The sequence below is a fragment of the Hirundo rustica genome, chromosome 6 (genome assembly GCF_015227805.2).
Source record: "Hirundo rustica isolate bHirRus1 chromosome 6, bHirRus1.pri.v3, whole genome shotgun sequence".
Classification (NCBI taxonomy): domain Eukaryota; kingdom Metazoa; phylum Chordata; class Aves; order Passeriformes; family Hirundinidae; genus Hirundo; species Hirundo rustica.
In genome coordinates this window covers 59,646,733-59,673,922 of record NC_053455.1, presented here as the reverse complement: position 1 = coordinate 59,673,922, position 27,190 = coordinate 59,646,733, and the positions used below count along the sequence as shown (strand labels likewise).

The window sequence follows — 27,190 nt, the reverse complement described above, 5'->3', positions numbered from 1 at the left end:
CTTCTGAGTGTCTAAACAATTGGTCATTGTTGACAAGATCTCCAGGATGCTTTGATGTGAGGAAGCAGAAAGTTGCAAAATACTGCCATTACCGAGAGACTCATCAGCTGTATTGAGGGGGAAAACTGCCAAATACTTCCAAGTGTTTGTTTGAGGAAATGAAAATTTAGCGAGGCGTGCTTTCTGTCCTGGGCTAGAATTGCTGCTGGTCTTTAGTGCTCTCAAAACACTGTCGGAGAGCAAACCCTGCCTAATGGTGCTTGTCAAACACAAACGTTGTTATCGGGATGCTGGAGCTTTGTGTTTGTCTTGTCCCAAAAAGCTTGCGCTGATAGCGGGCTGCGGGCAGAGCCGGGCTAAAAATGACAAAGCTTGTGATTCACGAATTACTCATGCGCGTAAACGCTGCGCTGTGAGCGATTCGCCGCGCTGAAATAATACTGAAGCTTCAGCCGGAGGTATCGGATCTGCAGTGGTGCTGTCTCTTGTCCTGGTGGACTGCTCACGGCGCGCCCGCCCCGAGTTTTGCGTTTGTCTGGCCGGTGACTCCAAAGCTGAATCCTTTCTGTCTGCAGGCGGGGTGGGAAGGCGCTCGTCCTGGTGAGCCTCCAAGCCTTGCCCTCCTGAGGTCTCAGCCCGCACGGTCTCAGCCCCGCGCTGTGTTTCTCTCAGATAAAATTTCAATTTTCTGTTGAGTGACGGATGCGTGTTTCACCCGGCCAAAACCCAAGCTGCTGTTGCTGACAGCTAAAGGAGACGGTCCCCGAGCTGCCTAAAAAATGCCTTTAGGAGCAGTCAGTTGGTTACTGCTGGGCGCCTATTTCCTCACGGCTTTTTAAAAATAAACTGAGAGCAATCGGCTCTTATGACGCTCTGATATTTTAGGTCATTAACTGATGTAATTGTAGTCTTGATGTTTATTATTAAGCGACCGTGGTTTCTGAAATCTGCTTTTAATGGCTTGCCACAGCCAGGAGAGGCTAAGGAAGGTAGATTTTATCAGGCCAGCGACTCACCTGTATAACGAAGCTGCCGTGCAGGGGTGATTTCTTCCCCAAAAAAATGCTCGGGAATGTGTTAGAAAGGGATTGCACCGGATTATCCTGGAGCACCGCCCTGCTCAGATTCTCCGTCTTGACATTCCCCAAGAAAAGGAACTGGGAGCGACAGAGGATATAAATTTACTATCCTCTTTGTTTGGCAAGCATACAGATCATGGGATGTATAAATAGAAGAATTGAAGGCAAGTGAAGGGAGGTCATTATGGGATGTACAAAGAGCTTACTCAGAGCACATCTGGGGAACTGGGCACGATTCAAAGGGCAGATTACAGGAAGGACAGTGAACAATAAGGAATGGGTTAGAAGAGGGTATTGTGGAGGGTACAGGGCTCGAGCTGGTGCCTGCAGTTGCTGCAGTCCCACTGCCTACACCAAATGAAGCTGGTTTTACTGGAAAAGCACCTCAGTTGGAGACTTCTAAAGAATTCCAAGGGAATGGAGACTGAACCCTCTTCTTCCTAAGCTTTCTGATCCCCGCAGCAGTGCCACTAAAGGACTCTTTACCACTGCTTACCTGGCATACCTCTCTCCCTCTTTCAAAAATAAAGCTTATGTTTTTTAGCTTGCTTACATATTGTTGCCTTTTCTTTATAATTTCTTACGGTATTTCTGCTCTGTTTGTCACAATAACCATCCAGTATTGTATCCACATCCAAATCTCTACAGGGCTAAAATGATTTTGCTTTCCTTAACCCTCTCCCAGTTGGGTAAAGCTTCTCTTCTGAAGTCATAAGCTCCGCTGAGGTGCGGTTAAATATTGTCACAATACCTGTCCTTTCATCTCAGAAGTAGCTGCGTTTTGGGGAGCTTTGTTGAAGGTGAAAAGGGCTTTGTAAATGAAAAAAGGGCTGTTGGTAAGGGGCAAAGACACATATGGGAAATGGGGACACTGCTAAATGTTGAGCAGCATGAAGGAGTAAGTTGAGGATGAGAAATGAAGCAAGAACACTGCTGCTGTCACCCTATCCTTACCAGGAATGAAGCAATATCCTCATTTTCCAGATAAGCAGACTGAGACACTGAGATTAATCAAACTGGTCAGGGTTTACTCAAGTAGGGAATTCCAAGTCTTCAGCCTCTTGGACCACAGGCATTTTTTGGCACAGGATTCTGGTTTTGTATTACTTTCACGGTGTTCATAATCCATTTATACCATTCCTCATAAGACTTTGTTTTTTCATTGATATTTCCAGCCCAGTATGGGTTTTTCTCTTTAGTGTGCCTTACTGGATCCTGAAAATAAGAGTCCTAGAAGCATGGATTTATTGATAATTGGTGGATTTTTTTAATACTGATATTGCAGTGTAGTGCAGATCTTTGCCTGCCCTTGGGCCCTGCATAGAAGAGGCAGTGCCTGGGAAATCCCATGTACAAAGTTCCAAAGGGATCAGCCGAGTTTTAGGGACGTACTTGTTGACATACGAACACGCACGCTCCTCTTCAGAAGTAATTGTAGGAAGTTATAATAGTAGGAAGCATTTACAGTTTATATTTACAGATTGTATCCCCAAAGGCCTTTTATTAGGACGTATAAAACAGGAAGCATAGTTCCACGGTCCTAGACATAAAGCCACACAGTCATTCCATTCATTTCCAACCTCTGGAGCTGGGTTGTGGGAGCAATGGCTCTGTGCTGCCCAGTTCTGTACAGGGAATTTCAACTGGGAATCTTGAATGGGGAGCAATGGCTCTGTGCTGCCCAGTTCCATACAGGGATTTTGAACTGGGAAATTTGAACGGGGAGCAATGGCTCCATGCTGCCCAGTTCCATACAGGGAATTTGAACTGGGAATTTCAAATGGGGAGCAATGGCTCTGTGCTGCCCAGTTCCATACAGGGAATTTGATCTGGGAGGTTTGGGCTTTGCAAAGGGCTGGTTGTGGTGTAGGAGTTTTGTGGTTGCTTCTTTTCCTTTTGTCCGTGTTTCTCCATCTCAGAAACGGGAATGAGGACAGTCACTGTGCTGTGCTTTTTGGCAGTCATGACAATGGAAGCCCAGGATGTGTTCCCTTGTGCTTATGTTCAATTAAGTGCTTGGGGCCAGGCCAGGTTAGTGGTTGTCCAGAAGACCACAGGGATCTGGAAGTGGGATTAATGACTCAGTAAATTCTGACTCGGTATTAAACCAAGGCCTTTCTCCTACATTTACAGTCATTTGCAAGCCCGTATATCACAGCTGGATTCAAATGGAATACAGATACTTCCTACCTTTGTCCAATTCCACTGTTTTCATGGCAAAAGGGAGGCAAAATGTGGGGGATGAAGACAGGCACAGGGAGTTTTCCTAGGACTAGGGAGGCATTTGTAGTGATGGTGCATAGGCTCCTGCCCTTTCTCTGGCAGTGTTTCTGTGAGCGCTGAAGCTTTCCCTGCTTTTTAGACTTCCAGTTACTGCAGTGACTTGCACCCCAGGAGAGAAAGGGGTGGTGAATTTTGAGAGTGCTTTCTAACTCTTTCCTGGGGTGTTTTGGTACTTTACTTAGGCAGTGCCTGATACTGAGCTACAGGAGCGTGAAGGCAGCGCATCTCTGATGACACTCCTGAAGTCCAGGAAAACTTTATTTTGTTAATTTGGAGAAGATTCGGTCTCTTTGAGCAGAAGGACCAAAACTGAGGGCTGTGTGACTCTGAGGTGTCCAGAAGTGTCCCCTTAGGACGTCAGCTCTTTGATGGAGAGATCCAGCATTGCACTTGCAGAAAATTTAGCAATCTCCCCCACTTGAAACTCCTCCCTCCTCTGCTTCTCCTCCTGTTTCCAATTACAGAACTACTGTTCCGTGTGGATGCAGATATAAGAAACTGTGTTTGATTTTTCTTACTGGTGACAAACTGGGAGAGATGCCTGCTTTCTAGAAGCCACGCTCTTTTCCTCTATGTGAGCAATTAGGTGCATTGTTCCCTGATCACAAGCCTCTCTCACCACCTATAGCGTGGCTGCAGTTGATTACAGAGCCTGATGTGTTTGGATTTTGAGGGAGCCCCATCAGGAACACTTTGGTTGCTGATTTTCGGAGGGGTTTGTTTATGTCCTGTCAAAATGATCCTGTCTCATTTCATAAAATAAAGAGGGGCTGAGCCTTCCTAGCAGCGGTAGGTCAGCAAGGAGAAAACAGAGCTCCAGGAATTGGCATTAATTCCTGCTGGTGCTCCGCACTCGGAACTGATTGGCAAGAGGGAACTGCGGGGCATTGTGTCGCGTGGGAGAGCGGGGAGCAGAGAACAAGGAGAGCCTTGAATGCTCCTGGCCATGAAGAATTGCAGGACTTTGTGCAAGGTGACGGCCATCCCGGTGTCGTGGCCGCGTTCCAGCGTGGGAACTGCACTTGCAGCTGGCCGAGGTTCCCCCGGCTCCGTTGGAATCGGTGGGATTTGGCAGGTGCAGCGCAGTCAGGTCATCGCCGTCCGCCTCCGGAACTCGGGCCTTCCAGAATTGCACTTTGCAGGGATCAGCCGTCCTTCCCACCCCCCGGAATGTTTCTTGAGGAATTTATCCCAGGCTAAACATTTGCAAAAGAACATCGGTGTGGGGGTTCCTGCTTGGTTTCCTGATGCATTTTTCGAGCGTACTCGCAGCACTCCTGGTTTCACACGTGGGGCTTTTGGCAGCAATTTATAATGTATGGAGATGATTTTGAATTTTCCAGGGGCTTTCTGGTTGGTTTGGCCAAATAGGTGCTTTTTTTACTACTGTTTTGATTTGTTTCATGGAAGTGTTTATGTATAAATAGCACATTGTATTGTCCCATACATTTTGCTAGGTTTATTTTTTAAAAAAGCAGTTTTTCTGTGTCGGTAGTTTATGGTGTATATCCCTGTCCTAATTATATTCCTGATTCTTTGCCTAATCTGTCATGAGCAGAGCCAGTGTGTTTCTGAAATAAGGGAACCAGTACCCTGGGCAATTTCCATGAGGAATCCCAGACAGCAGAATTCGAGTGCTTTCCAGCCAAGACTCCTTGGGCCTTTGCCACTTGTGAGCGGCCCCATCTTAACCTCTAGACATCATATAAGTGTTTGAAAGCCATCAAATGGCTGATAAGTTAATCTCTAGGAAGTTGTCTGCCAACATCAAGGGTCCAGACTGGAGAAAGCCCACAGAAAACCATCACAACAAGGTAAAAATGAAGGCAGGTACCTTTGCCGTGACCATGGTGTGCAAATGCTGGGAGGTGTGAAGGGGCCGTGGGTGAAAGTTGGAAAGTCAGACATTCCAATCTCAGAGCAAAATTCAGGGAAAGGTCTGCATTTACCTGTACCTTGAAATCAAAGGAACAGAACTTGATGCCAGCCTCCGAATTACAAGGACATTCAGAGATGGACCTGGGGTTCCTTACAGGAATTGTTCAGGTTGAGGAACTGGGTTGACTGCCCAGCTTGGGGAATCGTAGAATCAGGCAGTGGTTTGGCTTGGAAGGGACTTCAACAGATAATTTATTTCCAACCCCCTGCCATGGGCAGGGACACTGTGCCCTAGACCAGGTTGCTCTAAATCCTGGCAAACCTGGCCTTGGACACTTCCTGGGATGGGGCAGCCACGGCTTCTCTGGGAAACTGTGCCAGGGCCTCCCCACCCTTACACTAAAATATTCCTTCCCAGTATCCCATCTAAACCCACCCTCCTTCAGTTTAAGGCCATTCCCCTTTATCCTCTCACTCTATGCCCTTGTCCAAAGCCCCTCTCCAGCTATCATGGAGCCCCCTAGGTTCTCCCTGGACCCTTTCCTTCTCCAGGTTGAACGTTCCCAGCTCTTCCAGCCTGTCTCCAGAGCAGAGGTGTTCCAGCACATGCTGGAAACCACACAAGGGCTTTGCCCAGCCCTGCTTGTGGGAGCCATCACGTTACAGCCAAAGCTCTCCGCAGAGCTGCTGCACCTCTTAAAGCAGAAAGATGTCCAGGAGTGTGAACAGACTTTTCCCTGGATCTTGCTCAGACTGGAAACATTTTCAGTTGCTATTAAAAAGCATCAGATTACGGACAACAGTTTCAAACTCTTTAGGCAAGCAGAATAATTTGAGTTTAAGGAACTGCTTAACTGGAATTCACCCAGTCGTGACTGCCCTTTAAGAGCGCTGGCAGCAAGTGCTCGTGAACAGGTTTCGTGTTTAACTGAGGCAGAATAAATATGGCTTTATTTCCAGCTGCTGTTTCAAAGGCTGTGGAAAGATCAGGAACAAGTTGTTAGCCAGCCATGCTTTAATTGAGAATCAGGCCATTCCAGAGGTGTCTTCTGAGCTCCTGCTGCTCCTGAGGTTTGTGCTAAGCCACACTTGAGTTCGCAGTCTCTCCTTAACTCCACCAGGGCTTGGATCCTGTACTTAAAATCTTAATTTTTTAAAAAAGCTGCCTGAGTGGTTAATTCCTGCACAGTAATTACATGCTGTTTCACATTGTTTTGTGGGAAAAACACGCTTTGGAAAGTCAGGAAATAAAGGTGAATATCAAACAGAGTGTGTTTTGGTGTAGATTGATTTATTCCAGTTGGAGTTTTGCTTATCTTGCTAGTCATTATTAAAACCAGCGTTGCCACTAATACAAAAATGCAGGCCTGTGAATGCCAGACAGAAACTGCCCTGTGGTTTATACCATTGTAAAACCTTTTGACTGAAAATTCCATGACTTGGGCAGCAGGAGAGCAAGAACCATAGTTTGGGAGGCAAACAATCAGCACGAGGCAGTTGCCTGTTATCAAAAAAAGGGGTTTTTTTAATTGGTATTAAAGATTAGGTCCTGTTCCTACTTACAGCATCAGTGGGCAAAGCTCGACTGCAGATGCCCTTGTGCCTGAATTTCTGATCTGAGGAGCAACAATGATGCTTTTCCAACTCTATGGAGTTACTGGAAGTGGATCGGAGAGGAAATCCTGATTAGGGTGCTGCAAGATAGAATAGTTGTGGGGTGCATTTCTGTTTTGCTTCCCACTGCCTCAGAAATCACTGTTGGGAGGTGTGTCCTCATTCCCAGGCCTGCTCATACCTATGGAGACCTGCCAGATGCGGGGAGCCTTGGAATCCTTATGTCATTCATCCCCCTCTCCGATCCCAGGGAAAATCCCCAGCGGCATCACTGGGCTTTGGTACCTTTTTAAAGTCTTGGTGAATTCCTTATTCCTCTCTGGTGTGTAAAGGATGCTCCTCAGCCGTGCCAAGGCAGGTGACGGCATAAATCTCGTCCACAGCTCTCTTGGGTGAGTCGTTTTTACAAAGGTAAAGAAATCCTCCCTGTTTTCTCGTAGCACCTGACAAACCGTGCACTGGAAAACCGAGAAAATGTTGTGGCCTCTCACGAGCCAAAGCGGTCTGCCGATCTTTATTTTTAATTCCTTGTTAGAAAACAGAACCAACTGAAAGTGGCTGGCAGAGAAAATGTGCCCCATTTCTTTCCCTCTGCAGCGGAGCTGCCAGTTTCTGTTTTCGCCTCTGTAGAATTATGTGCCTCTATTTGAAAGTTTTGACAAATCAGGCTGTTTTCATTCTCCCTCTGCCATAAATTCAATCCATATGTCTCTAAAACATCCTTTCATAGCTTTGGCATGGAAGAGGAAGTGGCTCAGGCTCTGTATAGCGTATTTAAAGCAAAGCTCTCCTAGTTTGCATGCATGGCTTCTGGTAGCTCTTAAAGCCTCAACTTCCTAATTATTCAGGTTAAGAGGGCATTGGCAGAGCATTCTCCATTAACTAACAGTGATGTACAGTGAAGAAGCACAACAGGATAAATCATTCCCTTATTCTCATCGTGTCCAGGAAGTTTTTGATGCAGCCCTTGGCTTTGCCACAAAGCAGGATGCAAAGAGGATGTGAAAAGGGTAGGAGAGATCAATCCGGCTTAAAATCTCAAAAGAAAACATCAAGACAAAGAAACAAAGGGTCTTGCACAATGAGCTGCAGGGTTTTGTTGGGCAACAATACACAGCACCTATGTGACAGGAGGTCACTGCCACAGGAGTAAAGGATCTCCACATCCCAGCCTGACCCGGGGTCGGGAGGTGAGGGAGGAAGGAAACGTGGGTCCGAGCTGAAACTGTATGCCGTGGATCAAAGTTAAAAATCAGAAATGCAGGATGCAGCAGGCTAAGAGCACAGGCAGTCGTGGCTGCTCTGAGTGGTTTTGTCTGGAATCAGGGAAAATTTGGGCCGGGAGATGCTGCTGGGGTTGCGGGATGGATCCGTAATTAAAAATGGGGCAGTAGTGAGGGCACGGGAATAGTGGCTGAGTGACTGCAGGTGGTTTTTTATTTTGGAGTCCACCTGCCCTGTGGATTGCAGTGACACCAGATCTACCCCAGGGTGCCGCTGGACAGGTCAGGTCACTGTCCCAGCCCGGCCTCTGTCACACACCCTGCTCCCTTCCTTGCACCCCCTCCAGAGGTCACATTCCCCCTTTGCTCTGTGCCGCGCCTTGCAATCGGCTCCCGTGCATTTGTACTGACAGAGAAGAGTTGTGTGTGGTAAACAGGTGTGTGCAGTGTAATTACCTTCCTAATCTCTCTCTCTCTCACCCAGGGGTCATTTGCAGAGATGAAAATACAGGCAGCCTCAGAGCTCCTGGGCGTCACTTGGCGCATCCAGAGGCGTGCACATGCAGAAACCGCAGTCTGAGCACCTGAAACTGCATGGCAGCTTCAAAGGGCTGGCACAGCCCGTGGTTTTGTTTGCAGGGTTGCGGGGCTGGGGTGGACTCCAGGCTATATTCCACATCTCTCCAGATCAGGCCCTTCTATCGGGCGATCTGCATACAGCTGTTCAGCAGCGAGCCGTGTGCGCGCGGCCCAGTTGTTGTATAAACAAGAGTAAAGACTTAACCAAAGCTTTTCATGTAGTTTTATCTCAACTGCAATTTGTTTCCAGCTCTTAAAGGCTGTAGGAACATCCAGCCTTACTCCCTGGAGCCTGTTTGAGCCATTCCAGCAGTGTTGACAGCGCTGTTCTATTTCCTTTGAACCGTTCAGAAATTCCCACGGAAAGGTGCGCGTTCTGTATCCCTCCCTGGAGGGATTTGCTTTTCCACACGTGTAGGCTGTTCTGTAAGAGGTGTGCTGTGTGCTTTGCCCCAGGTGTGCTGTCCCTCCCCGCCTACTTCAGCCCCTACCACGACGGCTCCGTGTGCAGCGACGGACGGGCTGACGCCTACGCCCAGCTGGAACTCCGGACCCTGGAGCAGTCCCTGCTGGCCACGTGTGTCGGGAGCATCTCGGAACTGAGTGAGTTTGGGATGTAAATCCACCGTGGGATTCTTCCAGCAGAGCAGGGGAGCCCATCTCTCCGCTGCTGAGGGGCAGCAGGAGCGCTGCCACAGTTGGCAGCGTGAGCGGCGTGTAACGTTGGGTGAGATTTAATTGTCTGGTGGTGCTGTTTATGAAAATCAGCTGGTTTCATTAATTGTGTCTAATTCACCTGGAGAGGTGTAAGATCTGCCTTTTTTTTTTTTTTTTTTTGGTTCCTGCCAGCTAAAGTTGGATGCTCCTTCCTGGATGCTTCTGGAGGCTCTCCTGTGCCTTTGTGGAGCACAGCAAACCTCCCTCAGACAGCAAAGAGGATTCTCTCCGTCAGTGTTTCTGCAGTGGAAATGTCTGGGATATTCAGGGAAAAGCTTTTTGGTTACTTAAAAAACAAAAAGCGAGGGAAAAAGAAAGTCTTGAGAGCTCTCTGGTAACAAAAACTTGTTCAACCCCTTTTTTTTAGTTAAGCTGACCAAATGAAATGTTCCGTTCCTAGAGTACTCACAAAGCCCCTTTAAAATAAACAAAAATGATTTGTGTTTTCCTGGTCTACTTTTTCCCCTTGCAACGTTTCTGCTGGCATCACTTTCTTAGCCTGCACCATCTGAATGCTAATGAATGCCAGGGCCAGTAAGGAGTTTGTGTGTTTCACCAATTTATTTTGCGACCTGCCTTAGTTTGAGGTTTTCAAATTCCTTCAACACACCTCTGTTTATCCTGGAACACAAGAGAACATTTGTAGCGAGGGCCTGAGATTGAATACAGCTTCCTCTCTCCCTCTTCCCCCATCCCTGCCTGGCCAGCTTGGTCAGTACATCCAGTGAATGGCTCTCCTGATACAGTTGCCTATTTTTTTTTTTTTTTTTTTAATTTTTTTTTTTTTTTAAAACATTGCTGCCCGTTGCCAGAAAAATAGAGTGAGTGTGCAAAGCAGAAGGAACGTTACTCTGAGCTGAAAATTTGAATTCCAGATGCGTTTCTGCTATAAACTGTGCAGACTTCTGTGTTAGCACCAGCGCTGGAGGATCCGTGATGCTCTCGTAAAACGTGCGGATCCTGGAGCTACTGAGGTGGAGAAAGCAGAGTTGTTAGAAGAATATTTTTTTACTATTCTGAAGTGGGTCCTTAAGGCTGGATGTGCTGTACAAGAAAGGAGTGGCACGGCTTTAGACTGCAAGCTGAGATTTTTAATACCCCGTTGGTCTGAACCACTAAAAATGTCATGCTTAGACATACAGTAGCTTTGTGGGGCTTTCTCCTGCGTAACAGTAGAACCCCGGGGGTTCTGGCTGGCAAATTTAGTGTATTGCTTGTAGATATAAATGAACAAATAATAACTTCCCAGGAATTTCAGAGGGAGGTGTTGCTAGTGGCATATGTGGCAGCGCTAAACTCGGGACGCTTTCCCAGGAGCCAGCTTTGTGATGGGGTGACTATTTTGGTTCCATCCTTTCCCAGTATTGTAACTTTTGGACACAATAGAGCAATGTTTCCTGTGAGAGTTTGAGGGGACTGTAAAGCATAAAGCAGCAGAGATTCTCCCAAGGAAAAACAGATCCCGGCTAAGTATAGTAATCATTCGGCTCACTGGTTGGTTGTCACACTACTCAAAGATGAAGTTTTTAAAGCTTGTTGGGGTTTTAAACAGGGTTGTGCCTAAAGCAAGCTTACTGCAAAAAGACCAGCTTTGGGGTCATTGCTCTGGGAACATTTAAAAATCTGCAGTCCTAAAATTCTGAGTGCAGCCGTGTGATCCAGGTCACCTTTGTCCAGCCTCCTCAGGCCCGCCGTGCTCCGACACAGAGGCAGCTTGGCTTGAGTTCAAAAACCAAGAGGAATGAGAAGCCCAGAGACCTCCTGGATTGAGCTTCTTGTAATGCTGAGGGACAAATTTCTGGCACAGCTTGAGACAGCCAGCATGATAAAGATTGGCTTTTTAATAAGAGAGTCAGGTCTTGCTGTTCAGGAGAAACCTGCAGCTAGAGCGAGAACGGGAGCAGCAGAACCCCTCAAAGAAGGGGTTTCTGTCTTGAACATAATGTCACTAATTTGTCCCAGGTGCCTGGGCAGGAGGGTAGAACAGCATGACCCAGTTGGAAGAAATGGGAGCAGCCTCCTAACAAGAACGAGAGCGAAGCATTGGTGCTACCGACTCTGCCTTGTGAAACTGTCGCTCCCGGCTTTGGCCAGAGGACGTTTCGCAAAGACGTCGGTAGTGTTTGTGGGCAGGCAAAAAAATTTGGTCCTTGTGGGTGGAAAGAGGAGAAAACCAGCAGTAAGCCAGCAAACTCGTTGTAAAGAATGCGTGGTAACTGAGATGTGTTTTCACTTTGTGTTTTCTCACCGATAACTTGGTATTTTGAAAGAAAGCGTGGCGAAGTGGCAGCCTGAGGAACAGGACACCCCCTGCCTTAGTGGAGGAGGTTCTGTGCACACAGCAAACGTTCCTCTGAGCTGGGAGAGCTTTGGTTTGTCCAAAAAGCGTCATTAAGAGCGCCGTGGGTGACTGAGAAGGAGACGATTTTGTGTTTTCTGTGTGTTTGTTTGCGCGCAGGCGATCTGGTCTCGCGAGCCATGCACCACATGCAGTGCCTGAACACCGTCCGGCCCGGCATGAGCCCTGTCCGGCAAACCCGGCAGCAGCAGCCCATCTCCTGGTCCCCCGACGCCCTCCACACCCTCTACTACTTCCTGCGCTGTCCCCAGATGGAGTCCATGGAGAATCCCAACCTGGACCCTCCGAGGATGACGCTGAGCAATGAGCGGTAGGTCGGTGAGCCGGGAGTGGGGACGGAGCCGGCTGAACGGGCTCCTTCTGTTGGATTTCCAGGGCAGTTTTGTGGGATGTTGCCCTGTGAGGCATCAGTTGTTCCTGCAGCCAGGCCAGATTAGGTTGTCAGCCCTGCCAAGTTTGCGAAGGCCTGGAACTGGAGCTGGAAAGCGAGCTGGTTTTTTTCGTGCGGTCTTTCCGAGCGAGGCGCGGGGCTGCGTGCTGCCAGCGGGGCTTGTCTGGAGACCTTGCCAAAAGTGGTTGCCTAAAGCAGGAAAGGCCTTCCCAAAGAAAATGTTACCTCCCGAACGGTGCCAATTAACAATTGTCATCGTTCTGGGAAAAAGCAACGCCGTTTGCTGCGGGGAGGGTGCAGGGGATTTATGGGCATCCTACTTGAGGATTACTTTCAGTTGGTGCTGTTTGTCTGGAGTAGAAAGAAATTTCTGCGGGAAGCCAGGAGCTAACCAAGGAAGGCAGTGGGTCTCCCTGCCTTCTGCCAGCTCCGTGAGCGACTCTCAAAGCAGGGCCATTATTAGAGCAGTCAGAAATTTTCCAGCGGGATGTTTTTTCTCTTGGAAGCCTCCCTGGTTTCCTTCCTGCCCAGCTCCTTGGCAGGCTGCCTGACAGGCTGGTGGCACAGGAGAGCTGAGGAGCCCTCAGAGCTGAGTTCCTGGACAGGTCAGGCAGCTCCCACTCCCCAGCTGCATTCTGTAGGGAGACCCAGGCCACTGCGGACTTGTTTCCCCACTTCCAAGTGCACATCCAAGTTTCTGTTCATTTAAGAAATCTTAAATGGGAAGTTCTGTTTTCTGGTTATCCATTATTTATTCTAGCTTGCTTTTTGGACGACTTTTTAGCCTGCTGGACATCAGGCTGAGGGAAGGCTCTCTCCTGGCCCTTCCCAAAAGCAGCCTGTGGCTGGGAAGTTTCCCAGTGTGTTGAGGACATGCTCATAAAACAAAAAAGCCAAATGCTTGTTGGACAGGTGAGCAGGGAAAGGAGAACATCTCTGCAGTTTTGTAAATAACATGGTTTCTTCTTCCCACCTTGGGTTTTACTGTACTCAGCCCCAGCTTTTGAAATCTGCATGAAATCATAGTAACACACAAATAATTAATTAGAGAAGTTAAAAAAGGTTGCCTTTCTATTTGGTCCTCTCCTGAAATCTTTTCAAAAAGAGAAGAACTCTACTTAGAGAGGGAAGTGACATACAGGTATGAAGAATCAGGAGGAATTGAGTTGAATAAAATAGGAACAGAAAGAAGCATGGCTGCACCTCAGCCTGCTGGTGGCTCAGGTTTTTGGGCTCACCAACCTTAATCAAGGTTACCCCTACCCAGTGCAAGGCTGTTTATTTTGCACACTAATCAAAAAAAAAAAGAGTTTTCATGAGGGCAGATTGTGTAAAGTTGTGCCACTGGTTCCCACAGTGGTACAGCTGAGGCGGCTGAACAGCTCGTATCAGAAATGTAGATTAGGCTTTCTATTTTGTGTTCTTTTCAGTGCTCTCAGCTACTTGTTTTGTACACTGGGGATAATAAATGAGTTAAATCAGGAGAGCAGTTATCTCTCCAATTGCTCCCAAACAATGCTCTTCACATGGTTCACCGGAGTTTTTTGGGAATGCAGGCTGCAGCTCTATTCTGTTTTGAAATCCGCACTAGATCCTACGACAGCTGGGGTAAGGGAAATTTCTGCCATTTTTTTCTGACCAGTACTTAGCTGTAAAGGAAATTAAAGAGGATATATTAAAATGGAGCAAAAACTGACATTAAGAGGGGAAAAAAAAGGAAACAACCTGAGCACTTAAAGGACCGGCATTGAAAAATTTATGGAAGCTGGAAATGAAACGAATACTGCCCATCCAAGCCTACGTTTCGTTTGCTGCAGGATGTGTTTGTGTCTCGCTGTGCTGAGCTCTGGGCTCATGTCTGGCACAGGCAGGGAGATGAATCCTGCTGGCAGCACTTTGCAGAGAGGGTGCTTTGCTCTCTCCTGGCTGAAGAGGAGAGGCAGCCAGGGCTGCGTGCGGGATGCCGGACTCATGGCGTGAGAGACGAGGACACTGATTCACCTAATGTGACTTGGCAAGGCTGTGCAGTCCAGTTCTTTTATTCTTCCCTGAGCTGTGCTAAATCAGCTGCAAACGGGGCACTGCTCTTTTGTGTGTCTGTGCTCACTTTCTGGAATACACGTGTTCCGTGCTCTGCAATCCCAGCTTGCTTTCTGCTGGAAAAATCCCGGTCACGAGCAAGGACAGTAACGCTGACCTGTTCTGCCTTTGCTTGTGCTTCAGTCCCTGCCTGAATCTGTAAATCTATTGGTCTGAAATTCAGCAAAGTGGGGGGTGGCTGTTACAGCTGCAGGCTTGGTCAGACCTGATTTTGGGGGAGATCCATGAGACGCGCTTGCTTCAGTGGAAGGAGCTGCAGTCATTCATCCACAGACCCGGCGATCTGCTGTTCATTTTGGCTTTCTGTGTGTCACACTGTGATGCAGAGTGCTGTGAAAATCATAACCCTGTAAGGTCTGGGAGATCTTCGCTTCAGCACGAGGGCAGGCCTAGGATTCGGTTCTGAAACCGTGCCTGGTGGAGGCTGTCACGTGCAGTGAAGGGCTTTTAGAAGCCTGGCTGAGCTTCTGCACTTACCCTGCAGCAAAGTGCAGAAGGCATGAAAACAGACCCACTTGCAGATTTGAGGCACCCCAGTGAGCAGAGCCAGTTTCAACCCACACAAGTGGGTTTTTATCCACGCTAAACACCTTGGCAAAAGACCCGAGGTGAGGAAGCTGCAGCAGCGGGGTGGATGGAGTCATCTCTAGAGCTCTCTGGAGTATGTGGGTGCTTTGGAATACCCAACAGGCTGAAACTCTGCTGAGTTTGTGGCTTGGTGCTGTTTGCTTCTGGCACCTTCAAGTGAAGGTGTTGAAGCAGGAGGAGGGGAGGAAGCAGAATTAGAAAGCAATCAGGTATCTTAGGCAAAACATGAAGCATTTCCAAAGCGAGCACAGCTGCTCGCTGTGCAACCAAGCCATGGCCCACTTAGAACCCCAGAATGACCTTGTCTGCTGCGCAGACAGTAAACCATCTGCTGTTTGGGGTCAAACAGGACACCTGAGGAAGCGTTTTGCAAACACAGAGTGCCACTTGTGCAATATTTTGGCAAAGGAATTAGACCCTGAGGTGAGCAAGAGCTCAGTGAGGATACACCTGAGTGCCCGGAGGCTTGGAGCTTTTCCGTGTCAGCAGAGTTCTGTCTGTGCTGCTGCTGCAAAAAAAGGGCTCTGCTGGGCAATAAGATACTTCTGTTTTCTCTGAGATCCTAGGATGTCTGTGTCGTGTCAAGGGTCGGACGATGTGGTTTTGGACCAGGCACATGGCACTCATGCTTTCTTCGCTCCGTTCCTGCTCTGGGATTTCTCCCGTTGTTTGTGCGAGCTTGGGCTCGCTCCTGCAACGTGAGCTCATGTCCCAGAGCGTGTTTGCTGGGGTTGTTTGGGATTCTGTGACTTGAGAAGAGCCATTCAAAGGTAAACGAAGTTCCTTCCACCTTTTTCACTTTCCCCCAAGTGGGATATAAAGCTTTTGTTTTCTTTCTGATGGTGTGTCAAGGCGGGAATGCTCTCGCAGTGATGCTTATCTTGGGGAGGATTTGTCAGCTCCCACAGAGCCCAAGTCGAGGTCAATATTTAGGCTCGTTTTACTGCTGAATGGACTGCTCTGCCCCGGGTTAATTACTTGGACAGCATTGTGGTCCAGCCTTAAAGTTGGGAATAGACACCGCTGACTGCCCTCATCCTGTCTCTTTTCGGTTGTCATCTGCCTGCAGCATTTATTGTGGGAAAATCAGCATGATCTAATACCTGAGAACCAGCAAAAAAAGTTGGATCCTGCTTCCTTGTGTAGCTGATTATCTGTGGATTTGGGTAGGCTGAGCTTCCTCCCCTTCCAGTTGCCCTATTAAAAAAAAAAAAAAACCCTCTAAATTTTGGTCTGTTCTCGGTGCTGTTGGTCCGTAGCACATTGTGCGGCTGATTCCAGCCTTGTCCATCCGTGCCTGTCGATCCAGCTGTGCCAGGCTTTTCCAAGCTGTCCGTGCTGCAGCGGTGCCGAGTTTTATGTGTTGTCTGAGTTTGCTGGTGCATTATTTTATCCCAAACACCATAAAACAGTTTACATCCTCAGAAGCCCACGGGCTGCACCCATCCTCAGCCTGTCAGTGGAAATCCAGCAAAACGCCAGGGAAATTCCAGAGCTGGTGGAGGATTTGTCAGCTGCCAGCAGTGACATTTTGGGGCTGGTCACTTCAGAGGAAATTCATAGCTCTTCAGCTGGAAAGCTGCAAGAAGCCGAGTGCCTCCTAAGAAAAGGGAGAGCTTCGTTGGGTTTGCCACCTGCAGGCTCCAGGTTTGCTGCTTGTAAACAAACCTGGGCTCACTCAGCTTCTGCTCTTACTTACCGGGCTCAAAAGTGACCTGAATTTGTTTTCTGCATCCAACAGGAGTCTTCCCATGACATCTGTCACCTCTCACGATCCAAAGGATAAACATGCAAACCATATTTTTCAGGAGGGTCAGGCAGAAAAAAAGAGGGACTCCTCTGTGCCACGTTAGCTGGGCAGAAGAGAAAGGAGCTGAGGTGCTTACTTGGGTTTTCTCCGTAGAGTATTCTCAGCAATGCCTGCTCTGAGATGTTTTTTACTGGGAAAGGGTGAAAAACGCATCTGATTTTGGAGGGAGGTGTATCAATGGTAGAGAAGGAAAGATTGTAGCCCTTTCCTGCTGTTTTTTGCTGCTCAAATACTCTATTTTTCCAGCATCTGAGCTATTGATTGAAATCATCGTTGGCTGGAACACTTGATAGTTTATCTTGTGTGTAACCTAAAGTTACTTTGGCTGGAACAGAAACCAGAGTTGGATCTGAGTTAGTTCTTCCTGGTAGAGTGTCAAAATCCTGCCCAAGCTGGATTGATTGATTGATTGATTGATTGATTTGCAGTGGTCAGTGAAAATAAAGAGCCCCTATGCCATGGCTGCTTTTTAACCCCTAGTGACCCTAGGTCTCCTCAGCATATTTCCTAAATTTCATGCTTTAAAACATGACTTTAATCTTACTTGGTTCCTTTTTATTGGGTGATTTCTAGGTGCATCACTAGAAATTAATTAGAGCCTGCAGCTCCCTCCCTTATGGTTCTTTCCCTGCCTGCCACAACTGAATGTTCCTTCTGGAATTGCTGGAGACGGGAGGGATTCCATCACGTGGATCACATTTATGCAAAGATACGAATTCAGATTAAAGAGAATATTAATAGCCCAGTTATTAATGGGAATTGTCTCCGAGAAGTCTTGCTTGGCATGGCATGGGCATCCAACTGGCAGGAGAGGAAGGAAAATCAGGAATAACCTGCAGAGCCTGCTGCTGAGGCTTGTGTTCGCTTGAGCTTCATCCTCAACATCACTGAGAGGAATCCCTGCTTTCAGAGCTGCTCGAGGCTTTTCAGGACAAATCTCTTCTCCAGATGGATCTTTCCAGACTCTCGCTGATCTGTCATGAGGCTTTTTCCCCCTCTGCTCCTTTTAACTGCAGGTTTATGGAATTTTATTAAGTGCCATAGCTACATCATTGCCTGTCTTTTAGATTTATCTGTGGCCCGGTCCTTCCTAATTCCAATTTAATGTATTTATGTCTGAATTCTTTTATTTTACAGCCATACCCTATTGTTTCCACGCAGTATCAGGAGCAGAACTTGATACACTTAGTTCCTTTGAAAAGGTCTGCAATAAAACAAGTTCTGAGGTCCCTTGTCTGAGAGGTCTGAGTGCCTTTCCATTCTGTCTGCAGCTGCCTCACCACTCAAAAATAGGCGGACAGGAGTAATAAAAGCAGACCCTGATCAGGTCATTTGCCTTGAGAGAGCAAAATGGTGTGATCATGCAGAATTTGACAGTACTTAAATCCACTCAGAGTATCCCTGGAGTCAACAGAAAGATGTGTTGTCCACACATTTCCAGCCCCATCCCCGCGCCACAGACCATTGATTTTATTCTTTCCCCCACAGCTGTTTTGATAGAAATAATTTGATTTGATTTAATTTGATTCAATATAGGAAAAGAGAAGGAAGCCTTACAGTGAACTGTGCAAAGGGCACATATGAATGTGTCCACCTTTTAAAAGGGGGGGAAAAAAAAAAAAGCTATTTGCTATCCATGAAAGCTTAGACTGGTAGATTTATTAGAAGAATAAAAAGGTTATAAACAGATAAGATCAACTTCTTTCACCAACACAGGGAGAGAGGCTGCTACCACGCATTTTGCAGACTCTGACCAGTTAATGTCAGCCTTAATTGTGATTTTGAGGTGCTCCTTCACAAGGAGGTGGCATGAATAACCCTATTTCAGAGGCCAGTAAGCTGCAACCCACATGTATCTATTGACTGAAATTAACTGTTCAGTGGCAGTGTTGTGCCTGACCTTAGGCTGGATCATTTGTTTGCTGAGCCCACACTGAACAGTTCAAAACATTGAGTGCATTCCACAGTTTTGAGATCTGAGAACGCATGTCATTTTAAAAAGAGAAGGGAGTAGCTTTAGCACATTTCTGATGAGCAGCTTTCACCTTCCTGCTGTCTGTGGGACATCTCAGCACATATTCAGCAGTAACTCCTAGATCAAAATGACAAAAAAAATGACATTTTGACAGAGTCAGAGCCCATGGAAGTGGGACTCCTGCATATGTGCTCCTGGTATTTTAACTGAAAGGCTGAAGAGAGACCCAGGATGAAGTGTTTATGGAATATTAAATGGAAGGGGATTAAAACAAGTCTGGCTAAAGTCAGTAGGTGACAGACACCAGTTATGCTTCCGTTCCTGGAACAGTCCTGCCTGTGCCTGGCATCACCTATTGGGTTATTTTCTCATCTTGTCTTTTTTTTTAAATCGTTCATTTCTTTACAGTTCAAAGATTGCAGAGCTGGAATGTGAGAGATGACCTTGGCAGTGGTGAAGGGAATTAATTGCAAACCCTGAGGATCGAATCCATCCAAGTGTAACTGCTGAAGCTGGCAATGCACTCCGCTCTCAATTAGATACTTTCCCCCCTCTCTTTTATGTTGTTTGTATAAACAAGCGCTGCTCAATTTTATTTTATTTTTTCCCCAACTCTCCGTATCTCGCACCTGGGACAGACCAGCCTTTCTTCCACGTTGCTGGCTGTAAGCAATTTGTAGTGTTACTGTAGTGCTTCCAAAGGAGCCCCCTGCATCTTCTGATCTTTCGGTTTCGGAGCAGGGGTGTGGTACAAACACAGATTATTTAAATTCTCTGCAAAACTGGGAGGAGAAGACTCTCCCTGGGTATGGAATGGAGCGGCACAGAGCAGACTGCGTGGAGGGTAAAGACACAGGGGAAATACTGCAGGTACAACAGAGAGTACCCTGAAACAAAAATTGGATTAAAAAGGCTGTGTGTGAAAGCCATGGGGGGGAAAGTCAGGGTTTTGGGCTGTCTTGAGACCTTGCTGCTGTTTTTCATGTTCTGAGAACTCTGGAATGTCACTGGTGCAGGTGGGACGGGGCACCTGAAGAATCACCTATTTCCTGTGGTCCTGGGCAGTGTGCTCATCTGACCCTGGTTTTGAGCGAGGGCTTTGGACTGAGTGATCTCCAGAAGTGCCTTCCAACCCCAGCTGTCCTGTGCTTCCGTGGTTCTAATTTCAGTGTTTGCCCTCAGAGTTAACATCTCTCCACTTGGTGATTTCCCACTCGGCAGGAATCAATACCTTGTTCCCTGGGACTGGTCCTTCAGCAGGCAGTGCTTGATCCTCAGCACGTACCTGGAGGAGACCTGACAGTCTTTGTCCTGTCAGTCACAAGACATTTGTTTGAAAAGCACAATTTTCTGCTCTGACAGTGGTTTTACCCCAGTGCTGGTTGGAAATCCCCAGAAGGGCCATCGCTGACCAAAGCCACTTCTGGTGAAAGTCCCTGTTCGTAGAAGCGTTGAAAAATGGAGAGATGATCTCTTGTTTAGCAGTGAGGAGGCAACAGGCACCGTGTGTGTGTTTGTGTGTGTTACCACCCTGCAATTACAGCCCCAGTAATTACTGTAACTACGGCAGAGATGCCCACATCGAGTTCTTGGCTTCTGCTCCTGAGTTTCCATCTGCTCAGATAAAAACAAAGGTGCAAGGAGATGAGAGCCTGGCAACGCTCAGCTGCCTGGAAGCTCGGGGCTGGTGCGCCCAGCAGTCTCCAGTGCCTGTGGGCAGCCTGGGTTGTGCATTGTTTGTTGTTTGCTCTTCGTGATCAGCGGCAGACCAGCATTAAGATTGAAAGGAAAATAATCCAGGGAGACCTAAAACAAAGCTGTGAGGGTGTTACAGAAAGGCAAGAATGAGTTGGGCAAGGTCTTCTGGCTTCTTCTCCCACCTTTTTAGACAGTGCATGTGGAAATAATAGAGGTCTGATCGAGAGCCTGCATCTCTGCGTTTGACTCTCGCAGGTTTGCTGTCTTTCCTAGGCACAGATCTTTAAGGACAGCCTGCTGATACCAGCATAGTGCTCTTGTAACTTACACAACGAAAAATCAGTGATCCTGGGGGATGGAAAGTCCTGTGCAAAGAGCGGTGATGGTAGCAGGCCAACAAGTTTCTCCTTTTTGAGTAATTGCTGCTGCCAATTGAAGTTAATATTGTTTCCTATTGGACTAAATTGCAGCCCTTCCCTTGCAGAACTTGCCTGTTTCCTGAGGAAGGAGTTATCTGGTGCTTTAACAAAGGCCACGCTGAATAAATACAATCCTGAGCCTTTGCTGTGCAGCAGCCGGGGCTGGCAGGTTCTTGGGGGTTTTTGCTGTTATTGTTCCTGACATCTTTGTAACTAAAAGCTAAGCTCCACTGTAGGGTAAATATTTCTGGGTACAATTTGTGGTAATAGCAACAATCTTTCCTCCTCTCTGACCTTGTGGAGATTAGACCTAAGCTTTCCCTGGGGTAATCCTAGGTTGGTGTGTCTCTGCTGGCTTTCCTTCTCCAAGGCAGTTTGCACTCCCCCATCCCATCCCTGTGCTGCCCTGACCTCGTGGTCACTTACAGAGCTGAACTGCACCACTTTAATCACATGGCTTTTACAGCAACTGCTGAGCCGAGTGTTTTAAAAAGCACCTCTGCTCTGCAAGACAAACCCTATTCAAATGAGCTGCATGTCTGAGCTGATTCAGCCCTGGTTTTAGATTCTTCTGGGGCTGAAGCACCTGGTGTTGATCCCATGGGTGCTGGTCTAACGTGTTTGCTGAGAGAGGAGGGACCAGGCTGTGCTTTGCTGGTGATGCTGCTTGCTGGAAGGGGCATTTCCAGCCTGGGGTCAAACCACTGGCAACTCCAGTTCCACTGGAGAGTTGGTACCTGCAGGTCTCTCTTCTGGGGGTTGGAGAGTCTATCATAATGTCTAGAGAATAGAAGGGGCAGGCAGAAGCTGGAAGGTTTTATTCCTAGGCTTGCTGGAAAACTCTCTGCTGCTGGAAGGAATTCAGTTAACAATTCCTCACCCCTTTGGCTGCGTTCAGAAATGGAAAAGATCCTTCTAGAGAAACAGGGGGCTCTTCTTGGACAGGTGCAGCACAACTGGGGCCATTTTCAGTGGGAAAGGATGAGTTGTCTGTGATGCAGTTCCAGAAGATGGTCTGAGAGGAATAATTGAGAGGAACAGGAGCATGTTAGCATGAAATTATAACAGGGCTAACATAACCTGCTCAGAACTTGGCTGCTTGTAATTATCCCACTCCCAGCAGCCAGACTGGGTGATTAAGAGTTCCCTCTGTCAGCTCTGCACTGTGCCAGGTAGCCAGTGCTCAGTTCCCTGTTGGGGCTGCCAAATTCTTCAGGAAGGATCTCTCTGAAGAGTTGGTGAAGTGGAACATCACAGAAACATATGTGCCTTAAGTGACTTTCCATCTGGGCATCCCATTCTTCCTTGCACAAGAAGTCACAATAGTTTAATTAACACACTTTGGGGCCACTTTTGGTCTGCTAAACTAACTGTGCTCAGACACTCAAGATATCTAAAGACAAATGGCCAAACTGGCTTAATCTGCGAGCAGTTTGCCCTAGCAGTGTGACAACATTTGGGCTCTGTACAGCTTCATTCACAGTCAGGGCTCAGAGGTAACTGCTGCAAAGAAAATAGAATGAAAACCAGTTTATTTCTCAAATGATTTTGTTTCTTCATGTTTTTGGTTGTTTGTTTTTTTGGTTTTTTTTGAGGTAGAAACCCTGGGAAGAGAAGTGTGTCCCGTGTCTAGTGAGCATTTTATTGATTATTCTTCTCTTCGTGCTTGAAATGCAGAGCATTGGATGCTGAGAGAACAGTTTATTAAAGCAACAGGTTCTGAAGTGTAGAGCAGAATTTTAGAATGCTGATGTTTTCCTCAACAAACTGAAGAAGAATGATGGTGCACCTTGGGTGCAATGGTGCTAGAACAGGCTCATGTTTAGCTTTGTCATTTTTATCGTATCAATCATTGATGCGTCTTTGAGATTTGCTTTTTGGCAGCAGCATCTTAATAGGACTTAATAGGAAAAGAAAAAAAAAAAAAATCCTTGCCATTTGGCATTAGAAACAAAAAAATATTGGTTTTTTTCATGCTGGTCATTAGCTGAGAGAGTGGCTGGAACTTGAAATTCCTCCGTGTTCCTGTAGGAGCCACAGAGCTGCACCCTCTGCCACGGTCAGCGTGAACCAGATGGGGCCTGTTGCAAGAACAGGTTTTATCTGCGCATAAGAAAACTTCATTCTCTTATCCCTAATTGAATGTTTATCTAATCTATTATTATGAGACTGTTTAAGTGTGGCTTTTTAGAGGGAGAGCAAGATGGGGCAGCAGATAACTGGATATGGAGCCTTGAGTGGCAGTTGGGTTTTTTCATCTACCTGTGCTGCAGGTGTCGGTGTGTAAACAAACACTGCTGGTGTCTTAGTCATTTGCCATCTGGGCATAAAATCTGCAACTCTGGAGTTCACAGTCCATGAGAAACAGATATAAAACTTTGCTAATTTGACAAGTTGCTTCGTAGGAGGGTATTGGTTACGGCTCTGGCCTCCTGTTTGCGCTGGAATTTGACCACAGTGTCCTGAGGGTGTCAGGGTAAGAGCTTTTTTTCCATGTGTCCTGTCAGCATTGCTCTTGGTTAGGCCAAGCTGTGACCTGCTGAAAGATCTCCTGTGTCTGTATATTGAGGTATTTGAATTACATTTTAATTGCTCTCATTTGAGATTCAGTAGAAGTCCATACACTACAGCAGGCAAAGCAAGAGGCTGCTCACCAGCAGTGCTGGCACTAAAAGCAGGCTTAATAGCTGGAATTTGTGGCATCTGCTGAGAAGTTCCAAATGTTGAAATGTAGTGCATGCATGCTCTAAATTTAGGATATTTGAAAACTGAAAGAATTTGAGCTTGGCCAGTTAAATCCACCTACCAGAAGCCCAGAGTTTAGCTGCTGTGTCTCTCATTCCCAGTGCTGTTTAGGTTCAGTGGTGATGCCCATCGATAGGATCGTAAAAATCCCAGGGATACAACCATAAAAAGAGTTTGAAGTTAGGAGATTTCACAGTCTTAAACACAAAATGGAAGAAGGAGACAATTTCTTGTCTGGCATAGAGAGACTTCATCGCAACAGTTGTTTTCTTTAAATTCAGGGCACTTCTGTTGCTGCGTTTCTCATATCTGTAACCTTACATGGCACTGTTTATTCAGTTATTTAAGACAAAATGCAAACACGGAACTCTTTATGCTTTCCAGTAAAAAGCAGAAACAAATTCATTCACCGCTGAAACTTCCTCTTCATTCTGCACAGCAGCTCTTCAGTGTTTTAAGACAAGAACCGAGGAGCAGAGCGGAAGCTCCTTGAAGATTTAGGCGAAATGTGTTCATGGAGCAGTTTGCCATTAGGACAGAGTGATGTCTTCCTGCAAAATAATGACTCAAAAACTTTTAAAATGCCACAGTGGCATCTATTTGATCCAGCAGCGATGTTACTTCTCCTTCTGAACTTTGATTAGTGGCAGATTTTGTGTCTTACCTGGCACTATTAGAAAAGTGCTGTCCATTCATTCACAAATACTCCATGGGCTTTTGAATGCCCTTTTTGTAAGCAAATGGACTCTTAAATTGCATTATTGGGTGGAGTAGGTACCTGATTTTAGAGCACACGTTGCATTATTTTACCTAGGAGGGCTCCAAACCTGCATGTGTTGCTGTGTTCTTAGTGCCTTCGTGCTAAGTTAATTCCTGGAACACCTCAGATTCCAGGAACGTGAAAAGCCAAATGATTTCTCGGATTTTCATGAAGAAAGCACTGACACCAGCAGCAGGGTGACTGATGACACACGGTGTCCCAGCTCACAGGAGTGTGACATGGCACAGGAATGTCACATCAGTCAACTCAATAGAAAAACAGGAGTTTCATCAACTTTTTCTTAGCCCTGAAAGGGAAAGAAGCATCTTGGAATCATCTTTTTAACCTTGAAACGTTTTGCCTCCAGATGCCAGTATTCTGTGTTTTAAAATGTCCTATTTGAAACACTAATTAGGATTTGGCTTGTGCTGGAATGCAAATGGGAAACCTTTCCCTGTTTACTGTGAAAACCCCCTTTGCTTCATTAAGAATTATCTTTGTTTAACTGAACAAACTTTTCCAGCTATAATTAATTGAACTGCTCTCAGTATTCCAGAACTGCAAGAAAAAAACCAAAAAAAAAAAAAAAAAAAAAAAAAAAAAACCCAACATTTCTCTTCCTGGCTCTTTGCTCACGCAGCTTTAACTCAGGAGCTCCGGGCAGTTTTCACGAGCATGGCAACGCTCCGTGTCAGGATTTTACAACTGGGCCCTGAAAACAAGTTCATGATTGAATCTGGCAGATTGGTTTTGGCTGCAGAGCCAGCATATGCTTTTAACATATGCACATTGGCAAATCAGTTTGAAGTCGTAGCTAAAAGGGCTGCTGTCTCAATCCTGCTCCTGCTGTTGGGAATTGAGTGGAATGGGCAAAAAAATTTGGGGAAGGAGGAGTCTCGGCTGTGAGTGGTGAAGAACCAGCTGACCCCTGGTAAATCTGCTTGCAGGTAGCGTGGGATATTGTTCAGTTTTGGTTTATTGTTGCCAGTTTGCCAGTGTAGCTGCTGGAATGCACCGTAGGAGTTACCTCTTGGTTCTTCTGCCCACGGGATCAAGGCTGATCCAAGAATAGCAGACACCCCACTCTGGCTCTCTGCCTGTGTTTATCTCTGACTATCACCTAACGTGCTGCTACAGGCTCATTCCTTTCATGCATCTAAATTGTGCTCATGTCCTGCTCCAAAATGTACCAGTTTTTTCCCTTTGCTGCTGGAATTGCCGGGCATGGAAAGGTTTTCCTGGGTCAGATTCCTCAGGGTGGGTCCTGGGTGCCAGGACTCCACATGTTGGACTGGTTGGATCTTGCCTGGAAAATGTTTTGTGCTCGCAAACCAGGGCAGCCGCCTTTTTGTAAGAGTTGGGAAAGGCTTGGATCTGATGTAGGTGGCCTGGCCAGAGCCACTGGTGGAATCATGGAATCGGGCTAATGGAATGGTTTGGGTTAGAAGGGGCCTTAAAGGTGATCTTGTGATAGAACAAGATCACATTGGTGATCTTGGTCTTGATCTAGCACGAGATCATCTTGCCATGGGCAGGGACACCTTTCACTGTCCCAGGTTGCTCCAAGTCCTGTCCAACCTGGCCTTGGACATTTCCAGGGATGGGGCAGCCACAACTACTCTGGGAATCTGTTGCAGGGCCTCGCCACCTTCACAAGGAAGAGTTCCTTACCAATATTCCATCTAACCCCGTTCCCTGGCAGTGGGAAGCCGTTCCCCCCTTCTCCTGTCACTCCAGGCCCTTGTCCAAAGTGCCTCTCCAGCTCTCCTGGAGCCCCTTGAGGCTCTGGAAGGGGCTCCAAGGTCTCCCCAAAAGCTTTCCCTTCTTCAGACTGAGCAATCCCAGCTCTCCCAGCCTGGCTCCAGAGCCAGAGCCGACGTGTTCCAGACCTCGGAGCATCTCCATGGCCTCCGCTGGACTCACTCCATATTAATTGAGGTCAGGACTGCAATTAGGTCCAGGCACATGGGAGAATAGTTCATCCCCTAAATTGTTTGCAGTAATTTTCACCTTACAGAGAGTTTTAGGGCACCGAGGAGTTGGGAGCAGTTAGCAGGAGCAGGATTGGTGGTTTCCCTTCCTCTGGGTTTCTTCTGTATCCATCAGGGCTCCAGCAGCTCCATGTGGGGCTGGGGGGACAGATGGAAATCTGTCACATCCTTGACCCCATAACTGTGACCATCTTGTCATAGTTAAACTATCGTGTATGTTTATCTGCCTCTTATCAACAACTGTATACATTTCAAGTTGGTTTTCATTATATTCTGCCTCTCTAGAAACCTTCCTCCTGCCTCAGCTTCGCAGATGTTACAAATATGTTTTTCTAATGAGACACATGGCATATTCCAGAGCAGCACCAGTGCTTGTTTCCAGCCTGAAAATGGAATCTTTTCCCTGTTGGTAAAGTAAAGTTTGTAAAATGTGATTACAATAAATAAACCATAGACTTGAGAGCTCTTTTTAAGTTTCATAGTGAGTTCCCAGTGATAGCTTCATGTTATTTTATTTTTTTTGAGCAAGCTCAAATTTAGTTTTTCCTTTGATTTGTAGCAACGTGAAGTAAAACCTGTCTGATGACCTTATTTTTAAGTGTGGTTTACGAAGGATGGAAAAGGTGTTATTTCTGTCTGTGGGAAGAAGGATCAGAGCTGCCAGGTCTAGATTTAAGCTACTCTTGTGCCATTTTATATTCTCTAAGCAGAGGAAACTCTGAAGGCTGATTCGGTGGAGAAAGGATCCCAATAAATATAATATTATCCAGATGGCTTTCATTCCATTAGTGTCTGACTGCAGGGTAATGCTCTAAACTCGTGGCATAGCCAAGCCAAGGCCTTAGTAACTTGATAATGATCCACTAAAATTTGAGAACTCTTATCTTCTGAGATCTGAGCCAGTCATTGTTTTAAGGGAAGTCAGAAGAACTTTTTTGGGGGTCAGTTGGATGTGATTAAGTTTCTTCTTCCTTTTCTCTA

At 46.7% G+C, this 27,190-nt stretch overlaps 1 protein-coding gene across 2 annotated transcripts in view; it reads left to right on the top strand.

Moving 5' to 3' along the window:
• ABTB2 (ankyrin repeat and BTB domain containing 2) overlaps nucleotides 1-27,190 on the top strand; it is a 114,400-nt gene that overhangs the window by 66,500 nt on the left and 20,710 nt on the right. Inside the window, exons 2-4 of one of the 2 annotated variants that reach the window (XM_040066313.2) lie at nucleotides 8,907-9,023; nucleotides 9,113-9,259; nucleotides 11,832-12,042. In XM_040066313.2, the coding sequence (XP_039922247.1) occupies nucleotides 11,852-12,042 (191 nt within the window). In that variant the 5' untranslated portion in view covers nucleotides 8,907-9,023; nucleotides 9,113-9,259; nucleotides 11,832-11,851. The remainder of the gene's footprint in view (nucleotides 1-8,906; nucleotides 9,024-9,112; nucleotides 9,260-11,831; nucleotides 12,043-27,190) is intronic. The other variant, XM_040066312.2, reaches the window with a different exon arrangement.